Here is a 25,406-nt window from a genome sequence, read left to right on the forward strand (position 1 = left end):
CGAAGCTGGGGACGATATGGGAGGGAGCGAATCCCTCTACCAATAGGAGAAGTCCCTGACTCGGAGAAAACGCCATCTAGCGTCACCCGCACGAGTCGCAAGGCTGAGGGGGGGGGGTAGTGGAGAGGAGTAGGCTACCGGAAGGGGAGAGGAGACAAGGAGAACATGACACCCGCTCAACTGCAACCTTCCTTCCCAATGAACTTGGAAGGGAAGCCTACTCCAGGGAGCTACACAGCCCAAAGCCCAACTTCTCCTAGGCGTAGCCTAATAAAAACCTAACCTAATATAGGTTAGGAAGGAGAGAGGGGTGAAAAAGGAGAGGAGGAACCAACAGGGAGAGAAATTTTGTGCCGAGAGCCAACAGGGAACGAGTAGGGGATAAGATAGGGCGACTAGCCTAGAGGAACACGCCCAAAGAACTCGATTCCTCCAAATTGGGGAAGAGGACTAAGGGGCTCACTCTGACCCTAAAACGAACCCTGAGGAAACAGCAACAAAACTCCCTCAACCTGATCTCCGCACCCAGGGCAAGGGATGGAGCCCACACTACCACCATCATACAAAAACAATCAAAATAAAATTACGTTCACAGGAAGTGTAGCCTACCTCGGGGTAATTTCAAAATATTTTATAAGGTTCATCAGAGGCAAACTACACAACCAAAAACAAAAAACAAATAAAACTAAAAATATTAAACTTAAAATAAGAGCACCATCTTCAAGAATAACATAATAGCCTATGAGACTAAATGAAAAAGAACCCAACCTGGTGGGGGGGGAACAGGATGGAGCAACTCCCTAAGAGAGGCCGACAGGCCAAAAATGCAAAACAAAAACTAAAATTGGAGGGGGAGCCATCGCACGAAACCACCAGGAAGGAATTCAGGGCTAAAATCTAAATATATATAGCGACTGGGAGAAAACTCCGACCTAAAGAACAGAAGGAGTCGCCTCGTGGTCGACATGGCTGATAGGGGACGCCGTGGCGTCATAAGAAGATCCCAATATTTATGAAAATACGAGACCAAAACAGCCATAATTAGATCAAAAACCCCACAAGAAGATGGTACTTAACTTAGAGATGGAAAAGGTGCTCGAAGCCATCGTAGATGAAGAAAAAATAATCCAAAATAGGGACGAGCACACAAAAGAAGCGAACGTATCACGTGCTAGAAAATGGAATGAAGTAGGTGGCGCTGGTGTCGCCTCCTGGCGGGGTGTTGAGTGTGGAGCTGTAACGGCTCACCGCTCTTTTACGGGGGTTTTGATAAGGAGAGATCTTTCGAGTATATTTCCGTGGTAGTGGTATTTCACTCACCCTTCATTATACCGACGTCTTCTAAAAGACGATCGACTGGGGGTAGTAACCCCAGCTTTCCTGAAAGCTCTTTTTCTCTGGTATATCTAGCATTGTTATACCTAGAAATTCGTGCTGTAATGGAATTTCACCGGCTGACACGGGACTGAACTCAGAAATATAGTTTTAAACAAGTCAAGCTATGGCAAAAATAAAAAAAAACGACCTAACAATATAACCAGATGTTGGGCTGGAAGGTCACAGCTGTTTATTTACAACTGAAACTGTAATTGTGTCTCATGAAGTCTTACTTTCTAATATGCAAGCCTGATACCCAAAAATAAGTTAATAAGCACACTGTGCTTATTAACTTATCTACAAGACTAGCTTTTATTACTAAACAGTAAAAAAAAACACTCACAGGCTTGTCCATAAGATTAATTTTTACACAATGCAAAAACTGAAGGAAGGTATAATTAAAGAAAAACCCAAAAAGTTCTATGCAACGTGAGAGATAGTAACCCAAGGTCTATAGATTAAAGAGGTCTTCAACCTCGACCCAAAATATGACCGTTCTGCGCAGGTACAGATCGTGACGTAGGCCGGACCTATAGGTGCGGCCTTGACCATTTCCACCCAAACATACCAAAGTACAGTGCGCGATGATCAGAGGACTTACGACTTCCTGGAAACAAATTATTTATTATAATTTCGACACTAACATGAAAAAAGATCTCCTTTTAAATTGATTATTCAGGTTGAGAAAGCTGGGTTTCCTGTAGTAGTCATGGTTAGTGACTTAGGAACAACAAATGTTAGTTTATGGAATTCCTTAGGCATTGATATAGATAATTCTGCATTTGTTAACCCAGTAGATGATAACAGAGAAGTACATGTGTTTGCCGATGCACCGCACCTAATAAAACTCATAAGGAATAATTTCCTTGATCATGGATTTGTATTGTCGGGAGATAGGTTTGCTCATTGTGGTTCAGTTAGGGAGTTAATTATGAAAAGCAAAAGTGATCTACGGACAGCACATAAGCTCTCTGAAAAGCACATCAATGTAATGGGCATGCAACGCATGAATGTTAAAACTAGCGGTGCAATTACTGTCCGAAACAACATATAAATGTCTTCAGTACTTCGTAACAAAGGTTTGCTTGAAGATAAGGACTGGGAAACCACAAGTCAGTTTATTTGCCTTGTAGATACCTGGTTCGATTTATTTAACTCTCGAGTGCCTCGTGATAGAAACCATCAAGAAATGCCTATGGGATGAATCTGGACATACAAAATAAAACGTTGCATGATGTGATTCAGGTGTCTAAAGAAATGAAAGTGATGAAAAGCAATAGGCTCTACCCTTTCCAAAAAGGCTTAATCTAATCATGCAATTCATTAATGAAGCTGCTGAGAATGGTCAAAGATATATTTCAAACATCATATATTCTGACTTACAGGCTAAATCAAGATGGTCTTGAACACTTTTTGGCTGCATAAGGCAGATGGGTTCATGTCATCAACATGCATCACCCGTTGCATTTAAGCACCGAATCAGAGCCCACATTCTAGGCAAAGAGAGCAAACTGTTAGGATCAAACTGCAATGTTGAAAGTTGCAATAGTGATATGATGACATCAACCTCATTTTCCAGCTTTCCTGTTGAACAAAGTGCATCCTATGTAGATGAAGAAACTTCTATCCAAAAGAGCTAAGCCTGCCGGCTATGTCGTTTTGTTTGCCAGTGGAATTTGTAATGATTTGCAAAATGATGACAATGTAGAATTGGAAATTGAAAAAGAAGAATTAGGAAATGCGATGGAAGATGGAGGCTTACAATACGTTGGTGGTTATATAGCTCGTAAGTTTCCTGAATATGAATTCCTTGGAAGTGCAGCGACGAAGGAGATGGCTCGTGGATTGTGCCGTAAGTGCAAAGAGATGGAACGCTGTTGCAACCAAGCGAGGAGGAAATTTTGGTGCATTTAAAAACAATGGAAAAAATATTTCTCTGTTATCACGGGAAAAATATTTAAAACTTGCAAAAGGCGCCACAGATAAACTGACTGATTTAATTAGCGAGTGTTTTAAAAGCAATAACATCACATTACCAATCGTATTAAATTTTTTGTTAGATGTCGTACATTCTTTAGAATTCGTGTTTTGAACAGGAGTATTAGTTCATCAGGAAAAGCGCAAAATAAAATGTAAAGTCGCAACGTGATATAGAACATAATTGAAGCATATACTTTGTATATATCATTATTTATTTTGTAAATTTAAACTGTCTAATGCTCAACAAATTTCAGTTATTTACATCATCAAATATAAGTTTGGTTGTTTTAATGTAATAAAGTTATGTATTTGTTATCTTACTTTTATTTTCCCTAAAGGAATAAAATATAAATCTCTAAAAAGATGAAAAAAACAAAGCAGAAAGAATAGTTCCTTTATTTTCTTATGGAAGTTCCACAGCTTACTCAGGCACGGCATGGTCTGAGTGACGTCACCGCTCTGACCCACCACAACTCCCACCATCCGGCTACCTGCGCACTCACGGTGGCCTGAGAAGACCTCTTTAATCTATAGACCTTGTAGTAACCAATGTAAGTGGGGCCAAATTTAAGCAGTAAGAGCCTTCAGTATTGCTTACTGTGCATTAAACAAGCAGTAACCTTCTACAGGGTATGAGATTAGTAAAGCAATACTTTTAACTCTAAAAGTTTTGTTATGCAGTTTAATTGCAGGATGCCATATCTATCTAATGGGATAAATGAAATGATGGTGATCAAAGTGGAACTCTGGGTTACCTGCTTAGTTGTTATCACAAGCTCACTAAGAAGAGATTGAGGAATATATGAAGGATTAACCAAACAAAAATAACATTTGAAGCTAAAGACAATATGAGAGATAAGAAAAGCCTAACCATCAAGTATAAACTGATTGCAGCCATTTTGTTAGTATAACTAGATGGTCCTACCCATCTAGTGTTCTTTCATGGTTTCATTAAACTAATAAAATGAAATTCTGTTACATCGAAGTAAATGATCTTTCAGGTCCAAGTGTCAGCCATACAGTTCCTTTTTCAATGGACAAAAATTCCCTGATCGTTTCTGCATGCTTCTGATAGGAAATACAGATATTACTTACTTATGTTATTTCACATTTATTGTAGTGTTCTGAAATTTTCCCTGTGTGCCTACGAAAGTGACTGAACTACGATAGAAAGCAAATATTGCACAACCAATTTTACTGTGGAGTTATCAACTGTGGCAAATTTTTCTTATATTGCCACATCTTGGCATCAAATGATGATGAAGGTTAATCAACCAAAGGATTTCAGGTAGAAAATTATCAGTTTACCTCTTATCCTGCAAACAAAATTAACATTAAAAACACTAAAGATAATGGTAAGTGCTAATACATCAATAAAGAGACAACAACCATTTCACAGCTAAAACAGAGGGCCATAATCTCATTATAACAACTTAAAAAGGTGTGAAGAAGGTGAGGGAGTCTGAGAAGACTGGCAGCAGACGAAAATCAAGTCCCAGCAACCCAGCTCCATGTTGCAGATGAAAGTTAATGGTCAAAATAAAAGAGAATTCAAAATCTTAAGGGTACAAAGAAAGAAGCATTCACTGACTGACTTAATCCATACATTTCTGATTCCCACAGAGCAAATGTGTTAGGGGGGTGACCTGACGTGTATTACATGGCTGATAAGGGGGAAAAGAAATACTGTACCCCCTTTTTGATCACAACAAATCAGTGACCAAAAAAGGATCAACAGCAAAAAAAGAGAAGGGGATAAGGGTCACTGAAATTGCTGATAGAAGAGCTGGCTGAAGAATGAGAGCTGAAGTGTGTAGCCTTTCACTAAGAGAGTAAGTTATAAATCCATCAGGATTAAAAGAGAGAATGAAATTTTGACTTGCACAGGCTGTTGAGAACTTTAAAGAGCAAAGACCCACATTTTTTTGGTAGAAAAAAAAGTTTCCTTCAAAGAGGCATGAAAAGCACCAGAAGTGGCAGAGCCTCTGAATATGTGCTTCTTATGTGCCCAACCTTTTGACTACTTGGCAAAATCAGTCAAACTGAGGACTAGAGGGAGAGTAAATTATAGCAGAGGAGGTCACTTGACCTAACTATTGAGGTCGGTTTTTGATACCAAAGCAAAAATCCATGCAAGGGAAATAAAGGCTAAATACTAGCATACCAGCCTGCCAGGACCTCTCAAAATACCCAAGCAAGGCGTTATGTAGATGGAATCATTTGGGAAGAAAAGGACGGTGTGATGTGCACAACAGCATTTCAAAATTCAAAGGAAATTTTAATGCCATAGTTGCAAGTTTGAGGTGAAGAAACTTTTAACTAAAATTCATAGACATAATATTAAAACTTAAATCCAAGAAAATACATGGTTTCACCCTCTTCTAACTACTATTAATGTAGTTACTATATAAAAGTATGGGGTAAAGACACTACAGGCAGTCCTCGGTTATCGGCGGGGATTCCGTTCTGGGGGTGTGATGATAACCGAAAATCGCCACTAACCGAAAATTGGCAATTTCCGGCGCATTTTAGGCAATTTTCGGGCTTATCGGCACCAAAAAGTGCCGCTTTTTGGTTATCGGCACCTCTGTTAGGTATGTATTGGCGCCAATACCCGATTATCAGCGCCGATAAGCGGAAAATGGCTATTTTCGGCGCCGAAAATTGCTGATTTTCGTCGCTAGACAAGCGCCACAAAACCAGATCACCATTAACCAAGCCTGCCGTTAACCGGGGACTGCCTGTATTAACTAAAATATATACACACAATATTAAAACTCAAACCCCATAGAATACAAGTTCCCACGCTATTCTAACTACTGTACTCTTAAAGTAATAGTTAGAACAGTATGAGGTAAAGAAACAATTAACTAAAATAGATATGCAATGTTAAAACACAAACCCCAGTACAACTTAAACCCAAGAGAATGAAAGTTCTCACACCCTTCTAACTACTTTTAAATAAGTAATCACAAGAGCATGAGGTGAAGAAACCATCAACTGAAATTCATACACATGATATTAAGACTTAAATCCATGATAATGCAAGTTCCCTCCCAAAAATTACAATTCACAGAAACTTAAAGAAAAATAAAAATAATCCTGAAGTCCTTTTCTTATACTAAAATAACTAAAATTAAGAAAACAAACACAAGCTCAGGGTAATGCACAGTTTCATTTTCAATTACACTCTTTAACCTCTTGGTTGCACTGTTGCTTTAAATAAATTTCATTATTACCAAAATTAAGCCTAGGCTATTCAATTAACTTCAACTGAATGTGAATTCAACCAAAAACATTTATTCTTACATATTGATGAACTGAAGTTGAAAGCATTTGAGAAATGTCTAACCTGTTAGGAACAAGTAAGGTAAGCATAATTATAATTCATTGGAGAAATGTCAGTTTTAAGATCATGTTCTGTAAAGACCTGAAATTTTTAAGTAAAACAAAATATTTCATAGCATACAAATGTTATTTCACATTTTAAAAAATGGTACTTTGTGAGCCCAGCAAACCAGGGATACTTAATACACACTAGTGAAAGAGCTCCCACTGACAGATGATAAACCATAGATGAAGACTCATATGCTGCTCTTGGGTACAGTACTTCTACACCACTGCTTTTCATAATAGAAACCTCACTGGTCTGCCTACCATTCTCTCCAGATAATGCATGAGAGGTTCTGGAGAACAATTAGAACAGAAATGATGTAGGTTTCTTTCAACGAATGATGCGCATACTCTGAGCCTTACAAGGTTAAGTAGTATGCTTTCACTGTGGCATCTTTGCACCAGGAGAGAAAAAGTGATGAAGTGCATAAATCCATTTACAATACTGTATATAATACACAAATTATTAATGGCAATAGCTGTAGTATTAGCAGCCAAACTGCAACCCTAGTTGGAAAAGCAGAATGCTACAAGCCCAAGGATTCCAATGAGTAAAGCAGAAAAAGAAGTCCAGAAATAAATAATATATACACAAGAGAAATAAGAAAAAAATCAAATAAACAACAAAATGAGACTTGTGAACCAGCTCAGCATAAAAGCATATGGCTTCACTTTGAGCTTCAAGAGTTAGAAAGACTCAACTACATAATTAGGAAAATAATTTTATAATTAGGTCACACTAGAAAAGAACTTCTATAAAACCATACAGTATTGAACTCAAAAAAAAGGAAAGATCTGCAAATTGGAGTATAATCTTTCCCTCTCTGTGTGGTACTCTTCCTACAGCTGCCTTAATATAAGGACTGTTTCTGTTGTCACTATATCTGTCGTAAAGCCAAAGTAGTGATGATAAATACTTTCTCGGCCTTTCCCTCAGCACCTTCTCCAATATTTTCATTGTTTTCCTCTATTGTTTTCACACTGCAGTGCATCTCATTTTCTTTCTGTATATCATTACTGTAGGGCTCTTTTCCGAACCTTCTGGAACCTTCTCATCCAATCAGGTTTCATATATTCTGGTAAGCTCATCAATGACTATCTCATTCACTGCTTTTATTACATTTCTAATTATTCCAGGTGATCCTGGGGTTTTCCATTCCTCATCTTCTTTAAGGTGTTATATATTCTAAAGGTCCCTCAGTTGGCCTACACTCTCCAGTTCATAATAATTTTCTTCATTATACGTTTCCAAATCCTGCTTATTGTTCCTGAATCTCTTTATTCTTTTAAATACTTTGCTCTTTTTCCAACGATGTTCTAGCATTCTAATTCCACTTCTTCCAACTAGTATTCTTTGCTCTTGCCACCTCCTTTTAGCCTCCCTTCTCTTCCAAATAGTATTCTTTGCCCTTGCCACCTCCTCTTAGCCTCCCTTCTCTTCTCCCAATTTTTCTTTCCTTTCCAATGCCAAAGCTTGAAAGCTCTCTTCATCACCTCCACTGCCCTCTGAACATCTTAATTCCAATATCTTTTCTGTCTTTCTTGATACAATTTTCATAATATCCCACCATGTTTCACCTACGTTCTTCTAGCAGTTTCTAAGGACTACTTTTTAATAACATATTTAGTGACAATCTTGATTCCCATTTTTTACATAATTTATTCAGTTTCTGTGTTTTTATTCTCTTAACTATCTCTTTATTCATCTCTTTTCTACCCCTCATTATAGAATCACCTCGCAGAAATCTATATTGTGCTATGCATGTATTGGTATAACAGTGCACTCCTTTTCTTAGTCAAATATCACTAAATTTTGCTTTGTTTACTCACTGGATACAGTATTTACAAGGTCTTGCATTTTTCCACTTCATCCATGTTGTTGCTGCTCTTTTTCTTATAGCTCTTATAAATACTCTTAAAAATGCATTCCCTAATGTATTATTATTAACATTATTAAGCATTCTAACAGACCACTAATATCACCCATCACTTCTTTCTCATCTGCTCTTCTTATAGATAGATCCCTGTAAGGGAGTGTTGCTTACAAAGTCACACTGCTGATGGTGCTGAGAGTCCCTGTTGCACTGATCTTTTTCTTCCTCTTTTCATTCATTTCTCTCACCTGGCTGTCTAACTTTTTAAGTTTACCTTGTTCCAGTTTTACTTACAATCCAAGGACAAATCCTTCAGGCACATCCTGTGAGTCATGTAACGTAATCTCATTAAACTACTTCAAAAATAATATCAATAATAACAACCTTCTACCTAAAGAAGGAGCAGAAGACGGCATAACTTTGGCACACACCATTGACAGTAATGCTTGACTTAGCCATTCAACCATTCACTCACTTCAAAGCAATTTCTTTCTTCCCTCTTGCTGCGTTGAATTTCATACTCCATTCCCCCCAAGTATCCCTTTCTGTGCTTGCCTTCAGTCTTTTGGCCTTCTTCCACTTTACCAGGTTTAGCTATTTAACATCATCTTTGCCTGTCCTCTTCCAGTGCTTGAAGGCTTTCCCCTTAAATTACTCTTTGTACATACTGATTTAACACTACCATGTCTTGGTCTCATTATATGCTTCAAGTTACATCACATACTTCTACTCCTTTCTGTATGCCTTCTTTTAGTTCTTTTTAATAACCACATTTTTATATGTGCAGACACATTCTCCATAGTGAATTTTTACTTAATTTTTTGGGTCCATCCCTTTTCTTTTGACTATGTCTTTATCTTCGTTCTTTCTTTCACAATCACCCTGGTTTGCAGCAGTCTATGGCGTCTTAAGCATACCACACCTGGTATAAAAGTGCAAACCTTTTATACCATTAATACTTCCATCTTCAAAAAATCCACCTGTATTTTGGCTTCTCCACTCTCACATGTATAAACTTCCCTTTAGGCCTCTAAAACCTTATGTCTGGCAACTCTACTCAAAGGTTTTCCAGAATTACATTATTGTTTTTCCAACATCATTTCTCATCACAACCATATCTTCCTATCACATACTAATAACTGACTTTGTTCCTATATGGGCATTATGGTTCCTCTGTCACTGTATAACCACTGACTGTGCACTTTTGTCATTGTATCTGATGGCTTTAACCACAATTCTTCCCAGTATTCATTCCTGTAGAAACATGACTGGCAAGTTAGTGGTGTTTTTTGGTTGTTCCAAATAAATGAGTGCAGATTATGAATAAAATATAGATGAACAAAAACCTTGCAGTCTTGAATTTACATTTACAACCATTCTTTAAAATTTCTATGCTCTATTGCTTTCCCAGAGGGCACGTGCTGAGGTAAGAATATGACTCCTGAAACACTGGAATTCTAGGGCAACCTCCATGAGAAACTTTACATTTGGTCTTTAAGGATGACCAGGTGTCTTACCAATTTATCTGCCCAAAGTAATGCTTCCAAAGATAGAAGACACCAGAAAGAACTTATAAGAACGCCTAACCCTATAACGGTTAATGATGATCAATGAAGAAGAGAAAATATTGTGAATGTGTCGCAAGGCCAAATTTTAGTGAGACTTTGCTTTGCTCTATAATGTCATTGGTCTTCACACTTCAAAATTTCTGAAGCTCAAAAAATGGCATATGGCTAAGTTTATTTGTGGGTCAGAAGTTCCTAGGGTATCCCTGATGATACATAGATCACCAGACTGTTCATATTAGTGCTTCCATGGCTTCCACAAGGGACACCTTGACACCTCTGGCTGTTGTTTGGCTTAAATTTTACACTTCTGGCAAGAGAATTACATTTCCATCTGGCTGTTGTTTTCCATCTGTGATACATTTTTTGATCAGAGAATTGCATTTCAGTCTGTCTATAAGGATCCAAATATACTTCTCTACTGGAGGCTGATGGTTGTATGAGGCCAAAAAAGCTGTTTAGGAACTCTGGGTAATGAAAATATATATTGATACATCTTACGCAATAAAATAAGATAAACAAAGATCAAATATATCCATACCAATTAGAAACCAAATATTTATAAAACACGAGTCTGGATACAGCATGCTTACACTTCACAAAAGCTCTTCATAAAATAACACCCAATATTCTCTAAGAAATATAAAAATAATATACTTTCATACAAAAAATGTAATTAGGTAACATAACTAAAAAATAATAAGGTAACGAATCAACAAAATCTATAGTCATACTAGGCATTCAAAATTAAACTGTACTAGCTACACTTCTACTCATATTGATCTTATGTACTACAGACGACAATGCATGCAGGAAAGCAACACGATAAGCCTGAAGCACATAGAAATTCAAGTAGCATTACAAACAATATACATAATGATGATTACACAAAAACCAAATGGTATAAAAAAAATATGATTTTCTTAACTGCTTCCCCTAAAAATAGGGTTCTTCACCGGAAAAACAAGATAATGATCACTGCCACTTTCCCTACTGATTCAGAGATCAATACCACAAAGAAAACTTTTGTAAAATTATCATTTCATAATCTACACATAAAGCCCATCAGTTCTTCGGCAGTGTACCGAACCCCTTTCATATACACTGCAACATAATCCTCCATCTAACATGCCAAGATATTAAGGCCCCTCCTTCAGTCTAAAATCTTCCTCTAAACTTCAGCATTATAAACTTCACTAATCTATCATCATTTATTCTCTCCACATAATCAAATAATTTTTTATGCATCGTCACATTTCTCGACATTCCAATCCTTTGCACTCCACTTATACTATGAAAACAAGTCGTCTCATCAGCTCCAACCTCTTCCTTTCATTTGCCTTTAATATTTTCCCTTTATCTCCATACAGCAGAGATGGCAAAACAATCCCTTCAAACATTCCAACTTTCGCTTCCACAGACAATCTCCTCTTCCAAACTTCTGCATACACCTCGCTATCTTCCTTGCTTCAATTATTTTGACACCACGCACTCCCAAATACCAGTCAAAAATAAAACACTTCCATTCTTCTACCACCCATACTAATATTCATTGCTCAATTTTCCTGGTTTCCATTTACCCTAATAACCATATTCTTGGTCAAATACACTACCATTTTTCCTGTACAAACACTTTCACTAGTTTCTGTAAATTTCCCTTCACTGTCTCTAATCAGTATAATGCCACCTGTAAATGACAACCAATCCACATTTGATTCACAAGCATTGTCTTGCCCCATTATCCTGCACTTGAACTTAATATCCTATCTTTAACTTTTTGATTCACTCAATCCAGTAGATATTAATCAGCCACTGAGATGTAAAACACCTCTGTCTCAGCCCCACTCTTACACAAAACTGGTCATCCTCCTGTTTACATGGGCTAACACATGCTTCACATACATCATGGCATCCCTAAGTTGCTCTCAAGAAATTATTTTCAGTGCCATACAGGCTCAACATCCACAACCCTGCATCAGTTTTATCATAAGCTTTTTCTAAGTCTACATACGCCACATTCAGCTTTATCTGTTTGCTCTCCATCTTCTCACATAAGTGTATCCTTCTCTAAACCCACTGACCTTCCCCTTTCAATCCTGTCACCTGTCTCAGTTTCTTAATTAAATCCTACCATACTCTTTCCCAAGTATAATAAGTAATGTTATCCTCCATAAACCTTACAGTCACTTAAATTAACTTTTCCTTATACAAAAGAAATAATAACTCCTAAATTCCTAAAATACTTGCCCATAATTACCTATTTTTCTAAATTTTCCTTTTTTTATTTCCTGGCCACCTTGTCCACCTTCTGATATACCTGCACATAATCTTCTCAAATAACCTATTTTCCTTCATTAAATTTCACATTTCCTCCTCCCAATCCTTACTTATTTTATTCCTTATTCCTACCCAACTATAAGCTCATACACTATCAACATGCTCTTTGACCCTAGCCAAAATTTCTTTATTGCACTGTAATCTATATTTTTTATTCTGCTTCTTGTATGTTAATTCTATTTCCTTCTTGTAAACTCCCTTTTCCTAATTGTGCCTGAAACAACATTTGCAACCCTTTTCAAACTATAACTTAAATTACAGCTTAAAGGAGCCCTAACATTCCATTCATATTATCATTATCATAATTTTTATGGTACTAACCAAACTTACAAGAAATTATAGAAAAAAAATTAGATAAAACACGTTGAACTTCCCACTATAACACCATATGCCTCTAATTTATACTTTGAAAGATTTAAAGGTGCAGGTCTAGTGAATGGATGCCATGTTGGATTTAGTTAACTACAAAGGTCTTCAGAGGAGCAAAGGAAAATTTCTCCTACTTTACATTTTTCATATACTCATGCAAATATGGTTTATTCAGTCATACGAATGAGCTTTTAAAAGATTTTATAACTTTGTGCCTACTAGTCTGACTTTATTCAAATTTTATATGTAGACTAACAATAGGTAAGGCTAAGTGGATCAGTTGAAAAAACTTTTATATTTTGTATACTCAATATCATCTTCATATACTGGCAAATAAAAGCAGTTAATTTGACAGCACTATATTACTCTAATCTCATAAGCTGTAAAAGTTTGTAGTTTTCAGACCATTAGTGGCTGACCAGGGTGTGCAAGGTATGTTTGCATGAGGGAAAAGTTCCAAAAGAATGAGAGAAAGGAATAGTTGTTCTTTAGTTAAAATGGTAAAGTTGACAGAGGAGACTGTATGTTTTGTACAGTATACCAGGGAAAGTGCATGGTCTCATTTTGACTAAGAGAGTAAAATGTATAATAGAAGAATTAATAGATTTAGAAAAGTGTGGCTTTAAACTATGAAAATGGAGTGTGGACCAAGCATTTGTTACAGACCTGTTATGTGAGAAGTTTCAAAATAAAGAGAAAAACATGTATGCAGCATACATAGTCCTAGAAAAGCTTATAATAAAAATGACAGCACTAAAACAGAGGGTACTGATGATGTATTGTAGAGAAAAATCTGTTGGTGAGAGAGCTAGAAACTTTCTATGCTGGAAGTGAAGTTTGTAAGCAAAAAAAATGAGTGGTTTGGTGCATATATGAAGCTGAGACAAAGGTGCACCAGGCTCCAACACTGTTAAATACCTTTGTGGATTAAGTATTACATGAAATCTGAGAAAGGACAGCCAATGTAAATGCAACATTGTAGGACAGGAAAATGTCATGAACAGATTGTGAAATGGCTGTTTTTCCAATTATAACACTAACTGGCATAGCAGAGAAACTGCAGGAATTAGTGACAGAATTTGAAAGTGTTTGCAAAAGGAGAAATCTGAGAGTACATATGAGCAAAAGTAACAAAAAATAAAACAAAAAGACGGCCCAACAGAAGTTAACATGGATAGGGGGAGAACAGAAGCAACTGAGGAATAAATATATTAAATGATGGTAGGATAAGAGAAAAGGTGAGTCACTGAAATTGTGTGAAGCAGGTATAAGGACGATAATGTCATAGTCAAAAGACTTGGTGGCCATATTGGAAAATATGTATAGCCAAAACATGACTTCATCTCAATAATGCCCAGAGGAAATTATGTGCATATTGCATGTAGCATGTGTATATGTAAGAGGAAATATTTGTAAATTTCATATCAATCCGGATCTAAATTAGAGTTTGGCAGTCTTGCTGAAAAGGATGTATGCCTTGAAGCTCCGCATCACTAGCTTAACATTTATATTTATTATTATTATTATTATTAATTATTATTATTATTATTATTATTATTATTATTATTATTATTATTATTATTATTATTATTATTATTATTATTATTATCATCATCATCATCATAAAGTAGATGAACAAAATCCACATGTAACTTCTTGATATAAATTCTCACTTTTTAAATAAAATCACAAAATAACACTGATACAATAATGATATAAAATGTCGAAGCATTTATAAATCAAATCAACAGTGACAATTATTATATATTAAACTATTTTGTTGTCTTCACCTGCAAACCCATGAAAAATTCTGGTATTATTTCAGGATTTCTATTTAATCTATAAGAATACACATTACTAATTACAGTAGTACTGACTTAATAATTTTGTGCTCAAACAGCCATTTTGGATTTGCTGAGGTAGAAATGCTGTAGAAATCCTACTTTATACAGTAAACAACAATGCAACCAAGGTAATAACACTGATAAAGTCATCTATAAATGCAAACTTGACCTATAAGAACAAATGTGCAAGAGCTTCTGTCCAAAGCATATTGTTTTGTACACTGAACAGCTACACTTGCAAACAACAAAAGAGAACGGCAGCAAACACAAAGATTATGAAGTAACAAATAAAGAAACATAATCAAATACAGTAAAATACTTCTAATTTACATATAGCAATGCTTCTGGATAAAGAGATTCAAGAAGAATTAACAAAACAACAGGCTGCAATTGACAGAAGTGCTGTTCATGAGGAAAACTAAATAAATTGCAAAGGAATTCCAAAAAGCTACGGGGGGATGGATATACAGTATTACCATGAGCTTGAATGACAATTACCAATCTAACCCTATCTCTGGAATCTCGCATATCGTCCAACTCCAGAGCTTCATTGTCCGACATGACACATCTTGAGCCATCCCCACACACCATAACAAGGCGACACTTGACCATGTGGACCATCCCAACCCAGGAATCAAGTGCTACGGCAATATCTGTAGTGAATTCCTGTAAAAATTACATACTGGATTAATAAGAGAACAGCTTCCAACACTACTACAGTTCCAAATAATGCTACCAATATTTAGAAAAACTACAAAAAACTAATGCAATAAATGGGATAAAAAATAAATTATTTTCAAGCATAAATAATCTAAAATTTCCATTAAATACCAGCATATGAAATATTGCATTATCAAACATAACAGAAATTACTAGCCCAACAATTCCATAACCGCACTAGGCAAACTATTTCGCAAACTGAGTAATATTAATTCTGACACTAGAATATACTGTAATACACTGTTGACTGCAGCAGCCTGCCTCGTGTTGAGAGCAAAAACAGTTTTAATTAAACTTTTTGGGCCCCTCGATAAATCTGAAATTTTAAAATATAAATAATAATCTGTTCTTACAAAACCAACAGAAAGTGCTTCATACCAGACCAACAGAATGAGCTGGACAGATAGAGTAAAGGAAGCACTAGAAAAGAATGTCCTCAATATTTAGAAAACATGTGTGTCTGCAAGAGGTGAATGGTGCAATGCATTTGGGAGGTTCAACAAGCTGCTAATGCACCTAATGTATGTGTATGAAACAGCTAATACAGGTACTCTGAATTTTTCTGCGCTGAGGGTTTGTCCACCATTTACCAGCAGAAGTCTGAATATGACAGTGATCACTGCCTTGTCTTTTTTGCTCAGGACCTACACCCTTTTAAGGAAATGACTTAACGTTGAGTAAAAAAAATTATTAATACTTAATTTAAATTTATTTTTAAATATATACTTTTATTTCTGCACCAACAGTAGTTTGACAAAGAAAAAAACCAGAACACTCAGTTTTCTATGAATATCTGTCTTCTATCCATCTACTTCCCCCACCCCCACCCGGGGCCTGAAAGGCACAAACACTCGTGGCCAGTCAGTCTACTTCTGTCCACTTTGAATTTAGGGAAGTAGGGAGGGCAAATTATATAATGGAGGTACAGTAAGTATTTAAAAACTAAATCTTAAATTAAGTACAGTATTTACATTTTTGAAATGAACCTTACCTCTCCATTATTTAGAATAATTCCCACGTACAAAAGGAGGTGGGCAAAGTGGAAATCAGTCAACCCTTTAAAGGCTATTCAGAAACAAAATATTTTGTAAACAAGTGTTTGTTTACCCAGTGAATAAAATCCACTGGCTATTACTGCCACCTTAGGAGGACTGTCACTCAAGTACGAGATCCTCATCATGAGGATACCCGAGGTCTCTTCAGAAGGTACCCTCCTTTAGCCGAAGGAGTAGGGTTACTGTGCCAAAACCAGGCAGAGCTAATGATGGATGACTAAAAAGTACATACGTACAAAAAGGTATACAGTTAACCCCCCGTATTCGCGTCCTCATGATTTGCGGACTCACCGATTCATGGATTTCTCTATGGAACATATGTACACATTATTTGTGGAAAATTCGCCCATTCACTGTATTTTTCAATGAGAAATATTCACTAATTACTGTATTTTCATATTATTTGCATGACTAAATGCACTTTTTGTGATGAAACTATTAAAATACTCAGGTACCCAAGTAGTGCTTAAGTTACGATACAGTGAACCCCCTGTATTCGCGTTGTCAACGTTCGCGGACTCACGCATTCACGGATTTCTCTGTGGAACATATCTAGCCATCATTTGCGGAAAATTCGCCAATTCACGGTATTTTTCACTGAGAAATATTCACTAATTACTGTATTTTCATATAATTTTCATGAATAAATGCACTTTTTGTGATAAAACTATTAAAATATTCAGGTATAAGCATTTTTACAGGGTTTTTCTGTGTTTAAGCTATCAAAATGGGCAGTTCTAAGTGTTTCTGGAGGGGTTTTAAGCATGACGGACTTGACCCATTCGCGGGGGTGTTTCTACGCATCCCCATAAAATACTGGGGTTCACTGTAATTCGATTTTGCGATGGGGTAAACAATTATTGTAATATCGATAAGACAATATTTGTAAAATATTTTTTAAATTAGTCATCAATAACAAAATGCGCGCACAGGCAGCAGCGCACAATCAGGCAGCAATAGAGACCAAATTACAATAGACCAAATTAATTCCCTCCATCTCTTTGTCCCATCTTCAAAAGCAAAATAAGAATATATACAATATTATTGGATACAGTGAAGTAAAACATAACATTTTGAAAGATCCATGTCAAGATGCATATATGTTATGTTGATGTTCGTACAATACGATATTAAAATGTGAATATATTAAGTACAGTAATATCCCGAACTTGCGTGATTGAGTTATATGTGAATTCACAGACACACAAACTTTTCATTGGAACCTAACTGTCATGCATGAGTTTTTCACAGACATGCAAACATTTACAAATACTGAGAAACCCTGCAAAAGTGTTAATGTTTAATTTTTTATGTAATTTATAAGTTTTCAAGCTTTAATGTGTAAATTGAATAACATTAATTATAAAAGTAATAATTTCTCTCTCTCTCTCTCTCTTACTGAGATGAGAGAATTTTTATCGTACATGTATGTTTACAGGCAGTCCCCGGTTAACGGCAGGCTCGGTTAAAAGCGATCTGGTTTTATGGCGCTTGTCTAGCGACGAAAATCGGCAATTTTCGGCTACGAAAATCGCCGATTTCCGCTTATCGGCACTGATAATTGGGTATTGGTGCTGATACATACCTAACAGAGGTGCCGATAACCGAAAATCACTAAGGAAGCCGATAACTCCCAAAAAAGCGCTGAAATTGCCGATTTTCGGTTAGCGGCAATTTTCAGCTATCATCACACCCTCAGAAACAGAACCCTGCTGATAACCGGGGACTGCCTGTATTTGTTTTGTATAATAAAAAAATTTGTCCTAATAAGTACTAATTTTCAAATAATAACAATAATAATAATAATAATGATAATAATAATAATAATAATAATATAACTGTAATTACGAAATTCATATGTGATATATATTTTATTCTTTGTTTTGCACTGATGGCTTTAATTTTTCTATTGTTTGCAATTTTGTAAAACTAAGTTAAGTTAGGTATTTTGCTGTTGGTTTTATGTTAATTTATATTTTGGTTAAATGTATGGTTAATTTGCTTTGGTTGAAAAGCTTAAGTTTTTGTGGCGCCATCTATTGAGTGCAGTTTTAAGTGCGGCCTTCCTCAGTGTTTTTGCTTCCTTGCCAAATTTGTAACTCTGTTTATTTTTCTTTATGGTGACTGGGAGTGTTGTAAGGAGAGGTGACTTGTGGCTCTCCTAAAGTATTCTCGGGAGTCTAGTTCAAGGCCGTTGAAGACTCTGGAGCTGCTGATCTGTCTGCTGTTGTGGATTATATATACATCTCTTCCTATTGTGAAGATTTCTCGCTTGTTCTCGGAGAACAACAATCTGCTAGTATTGAGCTGCTTCTTAATGTAAAAGGCAGTTATGTATATGGAGCTACATGTGGAGTACGACGTGCAACTGTGTTTTGAGTGACCTACTGGCTTAATCTTGACGTTAGCAGTTGTGTGTACATCTGGGCTCGAGAGCCTCTTTTCATCTTTTATGGATGTATCCACAGTATCAGCACCAGAGTGGCCTTGTTGGAGCAAGTAGGGTGTCTTCTCTCAGGTAAGAGGAACATCCTCTGTATATTTGGCGTGAGCTGTAGACTCAAGTGTTAGTATCTACCAACTGTTTTGAAGGGCAGTTCTTCTGATGAGAGTGACGTTCTGTGGCAGTTTTTGTTGAGCGGTTTATAGACTCATCTGTATTAGTACTGGTCTGTGTCAACGTACCAAAACATTGGATCTTCAGCTACACCTTAAACAGGGTGTAATTATAGTCTTCAAGTGTGTGTTTATTTATTATGAAAATTGTTCAAGGTATATTGCGAGACTGAGTGTCATGAGTGTATAAATTAATATTAAGGTTTAGATTTTTATATCTTAGGTAGGATTATTATTTCTTTTTGTATGTCCTTCCACTTCTTTCCTTTCTATTTAGTAATAGGCTAGCGTGGTGGGTAATTTTTGGGTCCCTTATTAACATTAAGATTTGGTTTCTTCACTATGAGTAGGGTTTAGCTTTAGTTATAGGTGACTCTTGGAGTTATTTGATGGTATTTTGTAATTTATCAATTTATTACTTTTTGTGAGCCATCAGTGTTTGTGCATTTACTGTGCAATAAATATTGTGAAATTTTTGCCTATGTGTCTTTCTGGTTTTTCCTCGCACCTACTGATTTGTGTTTTTGTCACTGGATTTGAGATTAAAATAAAAGAACCCGTTATGGCTTCCTCCTAGAGGGAGTTCGTAACAAATTTGGCGACCGTGACAGGATCCAGGACAAACACAATCAGTGGTGCGAGTTGTCAGACTGTGCTCTGGGTGAGATTTATCAGTATTTATTTTTGTTGTGCCTCGTCACCTTCCTTCTTTTCCTTTTCACTATGGCTGATGTAGAGTTTAACCCCGTTGAATATTTAGCTTCTGAGGATTGTATTAGGTATTTGAGTGCTTTGACTAAAGAAAATTTGAAAGCTTGTGCTAGGTCGTTAGGCATTTCTTTAACAAATAGGGAATTGAAAAAGGATGTATATAAGTTAGTAAAGAATAGGCTGAGTGAGCTTAAACAAACTGCTGATGAATTAATTAGTGAAAGCATGAGTGAGTCTGATGTAGAAGGGGCTCCGGGATTGAGTCTTTTTCAGGATCCGCCCCACTGTGGAGTGATTTTTGAAGGGTACGGCAGTCTGCCTGATAATAAAAGTCAGACTGAGCGGGATCCTCTGACTGATAATGTTTGTCCGGCTGTTCCTACTCGTTCGGCCAAAGTGGAAAATGAGCCACTAGTAAAGGATTTCCAGAGCATGTTGGAGCTAAAGAAGTTAGAGTTCGAGGAGTTGGAGAGAATCAGAGCACATGAAAGAGCGATGCTTGGCATGAAGTTAGAGTTGGCCAAGATCCAACAAGGTAAGGAGTTTGTGAGTACCCCATCCATGAAGATATCGGGAAAAGTTTAGTTTTGGGGATGCTCTAAAACTTGTACCTTGTTTTACTGAGGAGAACGTGCCTGAATTCTTTAAGGCTTTTGAAAGGGTTGCTTCCAGGTTGTCTTGGCCTAGGGAGGTCTGGACAGTGTTGATTCAATGTCGCTTGCTGGGCAAGGCTCAGAAGGTTTATAATGCCATAGAGGAGCAAGTATCTCGGGATTATGAGAAAGTGAAAGCTTTGATATTAAAAGCTTATGATTTGGTTCCTGAGGCCTACAGGCAGAGGTTTAGGAATTTTAACAAAACCCCGAACATGACTTTTGTAGAGTTTGCTCGTGTAAAGCAAGAACATTTTGATGATTGGCTCAAGAGTCGCCAAGTAACTACTTTGGCGGCCTTGAAGGAATTGATATTGATTGAAGATTTTAAAAAATCGTGTGCTAAAGATTTAAGAGTGCATTTAGAAGACTTGAAGGTGACCTCTTTTCCCAGAATTGCTCAGTTGAGTGATGAATATATATTGACCCATAAGGTTGGTACTGAGAACTTCAGGGGTAATTTCCCTGTGGTCAAGGGTAACTGGGAGAGTAGAAAGAGAATGTACTTTAACCAAAATAATTCTAATTTCCAGGGTCCTAATAATAATTCTAATTTCCAGGGTCCTAATAATAATTCTAATTTCCAGGCTAACTCTAAAGCAAATTCCAATTTTCAGGTAAAAAATCAACCAAAAAATAATCCCAGTGGTAATTTTGTAAATAGGAATTTTGCAAAAACTGATAATGCTCATTCTAGTCGTACTATAACTAGTGGTGTGGGAAGTAGTAGAACCTGTTATTGGTGTAACAAGGTAGGACATACCCAGGCTAAGTGTTTTGCTCGCCAGAGTTATCTACAGAGGCAGGCTACTTCTCCCATTGCTTTGGTGAATCAAGTTAAGGCTTCTCAACATTCTATAGAGAACGAGGAAAATGGTAACAAAGGTAATAAAGAGAAAGATTCCCCCATGTGACTGTCATTTAATAAGTATATTTGGCCAGGTAAGCTGAGATTTGAGAAGGAAGTTATAAATGTCAAATTTTTGAGGGACACAGGTGCTGCTCGATCTTTATTGTTGAGAAGTAGGTTACCTCTTAACGTGAAGATCGCTAACTATATTATTTTAAGTGGTTTTCCTGACACTGTTGTGTCGGCTCCTGTGGTTGAAGGAGAGATTGACATATCGGGTGTTGTAAAGAGTATTAATCTGGCCATTGTTGATAAACTACCTATTCCTGGGATAGATGGTATCCTAGGAAATGACTTATGTAATGTGGGGGGACGAGAATTGTTCCCCATTTTAACCTTAAATAAATTACCAATTGCTGTAACTACTCGCTCCCAGAAAAAAGGGCGTAACCTCTTGATGGACGGAGAGGATTTACATTTAGACCCTGTACAAGTAGATGTAGCAGTAGGAAGGCTCGAGTCTGTAGGAAGTAGTGATAGTAGTAAGGTAGTTAGAGCATGGAATAGGGCTGATTTTATAAGAGCTCAGCATGATGAATTTGATGTGGAAATAACTGAGCGGGATGATGTTTCTAAGCCATGTTTTGTATCAGAGAGAGGATTATTGTGTAGATTAAGCCGTTCTGCTCTTATGGAATCCTCTGAGTACCATAAGCAGATTTTAGTTCCTAAACAATTCAGAGACGAATTGCTGCAGTCAGCTCATGAGGATCCTTTCTCGGGACATTTTGGGGTAACAAAAACTTTTAAGAGATTAACCAAGCTATTTTGGTGGCCTAATATGAGAAGGTGTATTAAGCAGTTCTTGCGAACTTGTGAGACGTGCCAGGTCATGGGTAAACCCAATCAGGTATTGCGCAAGGCTCCGTTAAAACCCATCCCTGCAATTGGTGAACCTTTTTCAGAGATTGTCATTGATGTTGTTGGTCCTTTACCTAGAACCCAGTCGGGATATATGTATTTATTAACGGTGATGGATAGAGCTTCTCGGTTCCCAGAGGCTTTCCCTCTTAGGAAAGTAACGTCAAAAGCTGTCTGGGAGAAGTTAGTAGAATATTTTTGTCGTTATGGGTTACCTTGTACCATTCAATCAGATCGCGGTACTAATTTTACTTCTAAGTACTTTCAGGACAGGTGTGCTGAACTGGCCATTCAGCACATCACCAGTGTCCCATACCATCCTGAAAGTCAAGGGGTTGTGGAAAGGTTCCACCAAACCTTAAAAAGTATAATTGGTAAGTACTGTTACGAACAGGAGAGTAGTTGGGATAAGGAACTACCTTATGCATTATTTGCCTTAAGAACTCACCCAAATGAATCTACTGGTGTTTCTCCTTTCAGATTGGTGTATGGTCATGAGGTTCGAGGTCTTTTGGAAGTGTTATTTGAAGTGTTGATTGGGGGACGAAAACAAATTCAAAATTTAAATATATTTTTATCTAATTTGAAAAATAAATTGAGTGGTGCCTGGAAGTTTGCCCAGGATAATTTGCAAGCTTCCCAGGCTAGTATGAAAATATTCCATGATCGCAAGGCAGTAAGTCGTTCTTTCGAATCTGGAGATCTGGTTCTGGTTTTAGATATGGACCCTGATAGTTTTCTGAAACCCAGATTTAAAGGTCCATGGAAGGTAATAAGAAAGGTGTCTGACCTTAATTATGAATTGGATTCTCCAGGTTCTACTAGAAAGAGTAGAATTTTTCACATTAATAGATTAAAGAAATATGAAGGTAGAAATCCAGATCCTTTAAATATTGTTTATGAAATACCATGTCCTCTAGTTACTGTATTTTCTAAGGTTGATGATCCTGATAATGATGTTGATAACCATGTATCTGTAGAGAATTTAAAAACTAATGTTGAGATTTTTAATAAGGCTAATGTTTTGTTGGAGCATCTGGATGAAGTCCAGAAGAAAGACTTGTTATGTTTGATAAAGTCTTTTCCAGAAGTGTTTAGAGAGACTCCAGGGCTTACTTCATGGCTTGAACATGATGTTGAAGTAGGTGATGCTCGTCCAGTAAAGCAGGCTCCTTACCGCTTGAACCCAGAAAAAGCCAAAGTAGTTGAGAAGGAGGTGCAGTATATGCTGGACCATGATCTTATTCAACCCAGCTCAAGTCCGTGGAGTTCTCCTATAGTTCTGGTAAAGAAACCTGACGGTGACTATAGAATGTGTGTTGACTACCGTAGAGTTAATCAGGTAACCAAGAGTGACAGTTTCCCTCTTCCTCGGATTGAAGATTTAATAGACCGGATAGGGAATGCCAAGTTTGTAACTAAATTAGACTTATTGAAGGGTTACTGGCAGGTGCCATTGTCTCACAGGGCCCGTGAGATTTCGGCATTTGTCACCCCAAATGGGTTGTATGAATGTAAGGTGATGCCTTTTGGTTTGAAAAATGCAGCTTACGTTCCAGCGCCTTATGAATAGGGTGATATGCGGGCTGGAAGGTACCGAAATATATATTGACGACTTGGTGGTATACAGTCAGGACTGGAAAACCCATGTTGAAAGGTTAAGAAAACTGTTTCAGGTTTTAAGAAAGGCTGGTTTGGTTGTAAATATCAAAAAGTGTGAGTTTGGTAAGGCTGTAGTGACCTATCTTGGTCATGAGGTTGGTCTGGGGAAGGTTGCTCCTAAACATGCTAATATTGAGGTTATAGCCAACCTTCCTCAGCCGTGTAATGTCCGTGGTGTCCGCAAAATTCTTGGCATGTTAGGGTATTACAGGAGGTTCGTGAAGAATTTTGCTGACATCGCCCAGCCTTTAACTAATCTATTGAAAAAGAACACTAAGTTTTTGTGGAGTACAGAGTGTGAAAAAGCGTTTTCTAATTTGAAATCGGTATTAGTCTCGGAACCAATTCTTAGCTCTCCAAATTTTAATAAACCTTTTGTTTTGGCTGTGGATGCCAGCGACGTGGGCATTGGAGGAGTCCTGTTTCAGAGAGATGATAAGGGGGAAATGCACCCTGTATCTTACTTCAGTAAAAAGTTACTTCCGGCCGAAAGAAAGTACTCCACCATAGAGAAGGAAGCTTTGGCTCTGGTGAAGAGCGTATCCCATTTTTCCATTTATTTGTCTAGTTCTCTCCAGGTTGAAGTGTTGACGGACCATAACCCGCTGGTGTTCATAAATAAGATGAAGGGAGCAAATCAAAGGATTCTGCGATGGGCACTTCTCCTTCAGGAATATAACCTGGTCTTCCAACATATAAAAGGAGTGGACAACAAGATCCCCGATGCACTTTCTAGGATGTGACGTGCTGGCTGTGATGCCGATCCTGATTTTCTAATTTCCTTTTCAGATGGTGTATAGGCTATTAATGTATTCTAATGTTGTTATTGCTTATTTTTGTGCAATCCCGGAGTTCCCTGTTTTTTTTTTTTTTTTTTGTTTTTTTTTTGAGCAGTTAGATTAAGTAGTCCTAGTGTGAGTGTTTTTGTTTGTCATGTTTACTTTACCTTATATTTTCGTATTAAGGTTTAAAAAAATTCATTTTCCTGTTTAGTCAAATTAATTTTTTTTTTTCGTTGAGGGAGGAAGGTGTCAGGCAGTAACGTAATTTTAAAGTAAATTTTCTTTGTTTTGCCTTTTTGCACTGATGGCTTTAATTTTTCTATTGTTTGCAATTTTGTAAAACTAAGTTAAGTTAGGTATTTTGCTGTTGGTTTTATGTTAATTTATATTTTGGTTAAATGTATGGTTAATTTGCTTTGGTTGAAAAGCTTAAGTTTTTGTGGCGCCATCTATTGAGTGCAGTTTTAAGTGCGGCCTTCCTCAGTGTTTTTGCTTCCTTGCCAAATTTGTAACTCTGTTTATTTTTCTTTATGGTGACTGGGAGTGTTGTAAGGAGAGGTGACTTGTGGCTCTCCTAAAGTATTCTCGGGAGTCTAGTTCAAGGCCGTTGAAGACTCTGGAGCTGCTGATCTGTCTGCTGTTGTGGATTATATATACATCTCTTCCTATTGTGAAGATTTCTCGCTTGTTCTCGGAG

The 25,406-nt window shown here is 37.0% G+C and overlaps 2 protein-coding genes across 2 annotated transcripts in view; one reads left to right on the plus strand and one right to left on the minus strand.

Annotated features, from left to right (window-relative positions):
• The window catches only part of LOC136833864 ((E3-independent) E2 ubiquitin-conjugating enzyme UBE2O-like), a 108,843-nt gene extending 93,431 nt beyond the window's left edge, over window positions 1-15,412 (minus strand). The window contains exon 1 of the mRNA XM_067096166.1: window positions 15,247-15,412. Coding sequence (XP_066952267.1) covers window positions 15,247-15,360 — 114 coding nt within the window. The 5' untranslated portion in view covers window positions 15,361-15,412. The remainder of the gene's footprint in view (window positions 1-15,246) is intronic.
• Window positions 15,413-19,853: 4,441 nt separating this feature from the next.
• LOC136833865 (uncharacterized) lies at window positions 19,854-24,670 on the plus strand. The gene is made up of 5 exons (XM_067096167.1): window positions 19,854-20,376; window positions 20,723-20,950; window positions 21,437-22,254; window positions 22,534-23,607; window positions 23,942-24,670. The coding sequence occupies exons 1-5, from the start codon at window positions 19,854-19,856 to the stop codon at window positions 24,668-24,670; spliced, it is 3,372 nt and encodes a 1,123-aa protein (XP_066952268.1).
• Window positions 24,671-25,406: the final 736 nt, after the last annotated feature.

This window comes from Macrobrachium rosenbergii, chromosome 52 (genome assembly GCF_040412425.1).
Source record: "Macrobrachium rosenbergii isolate ZJJX-2024 chromosome 52, ASM4041242v1, whole genome shotgun sequence".
Taxonomy (NCBI): Eukaryota; Metazoa; Arthropoda; class Malacostraca; order Decapoda; family Palaemonidae; genus Macrobrachium; species Macrobrachium rosenbergii.

What these genes read in the sequence shown, in the direction of transcription:
- LOC136833865 (XM_067096167.1), top strand. Translation starts at nt 19,854, where the DNA reads ATGGCTGATGTAGAGTTTAACCCCGTTGAATATTTAGCTTCTGAGGAT. An exon ending in TGGTACTGAGAACTTCAGGG is followed by an intron (nt 20,951 to 21,436) that starts GTAATTTCCCTG and finishes ATATTTGGCCAG; the next exon opens with GTAAGCTGAGATTTGAGAAG. An exon ending in ACTACCGTAGAGTTAATCAG is followed by an intron (nt 23,608 to 23,941) that starts GTAACCAAGAGT and finishes AAACTGTTTCAG; the next exon opens with GTTTTAAGAAAGGCTGGTTT.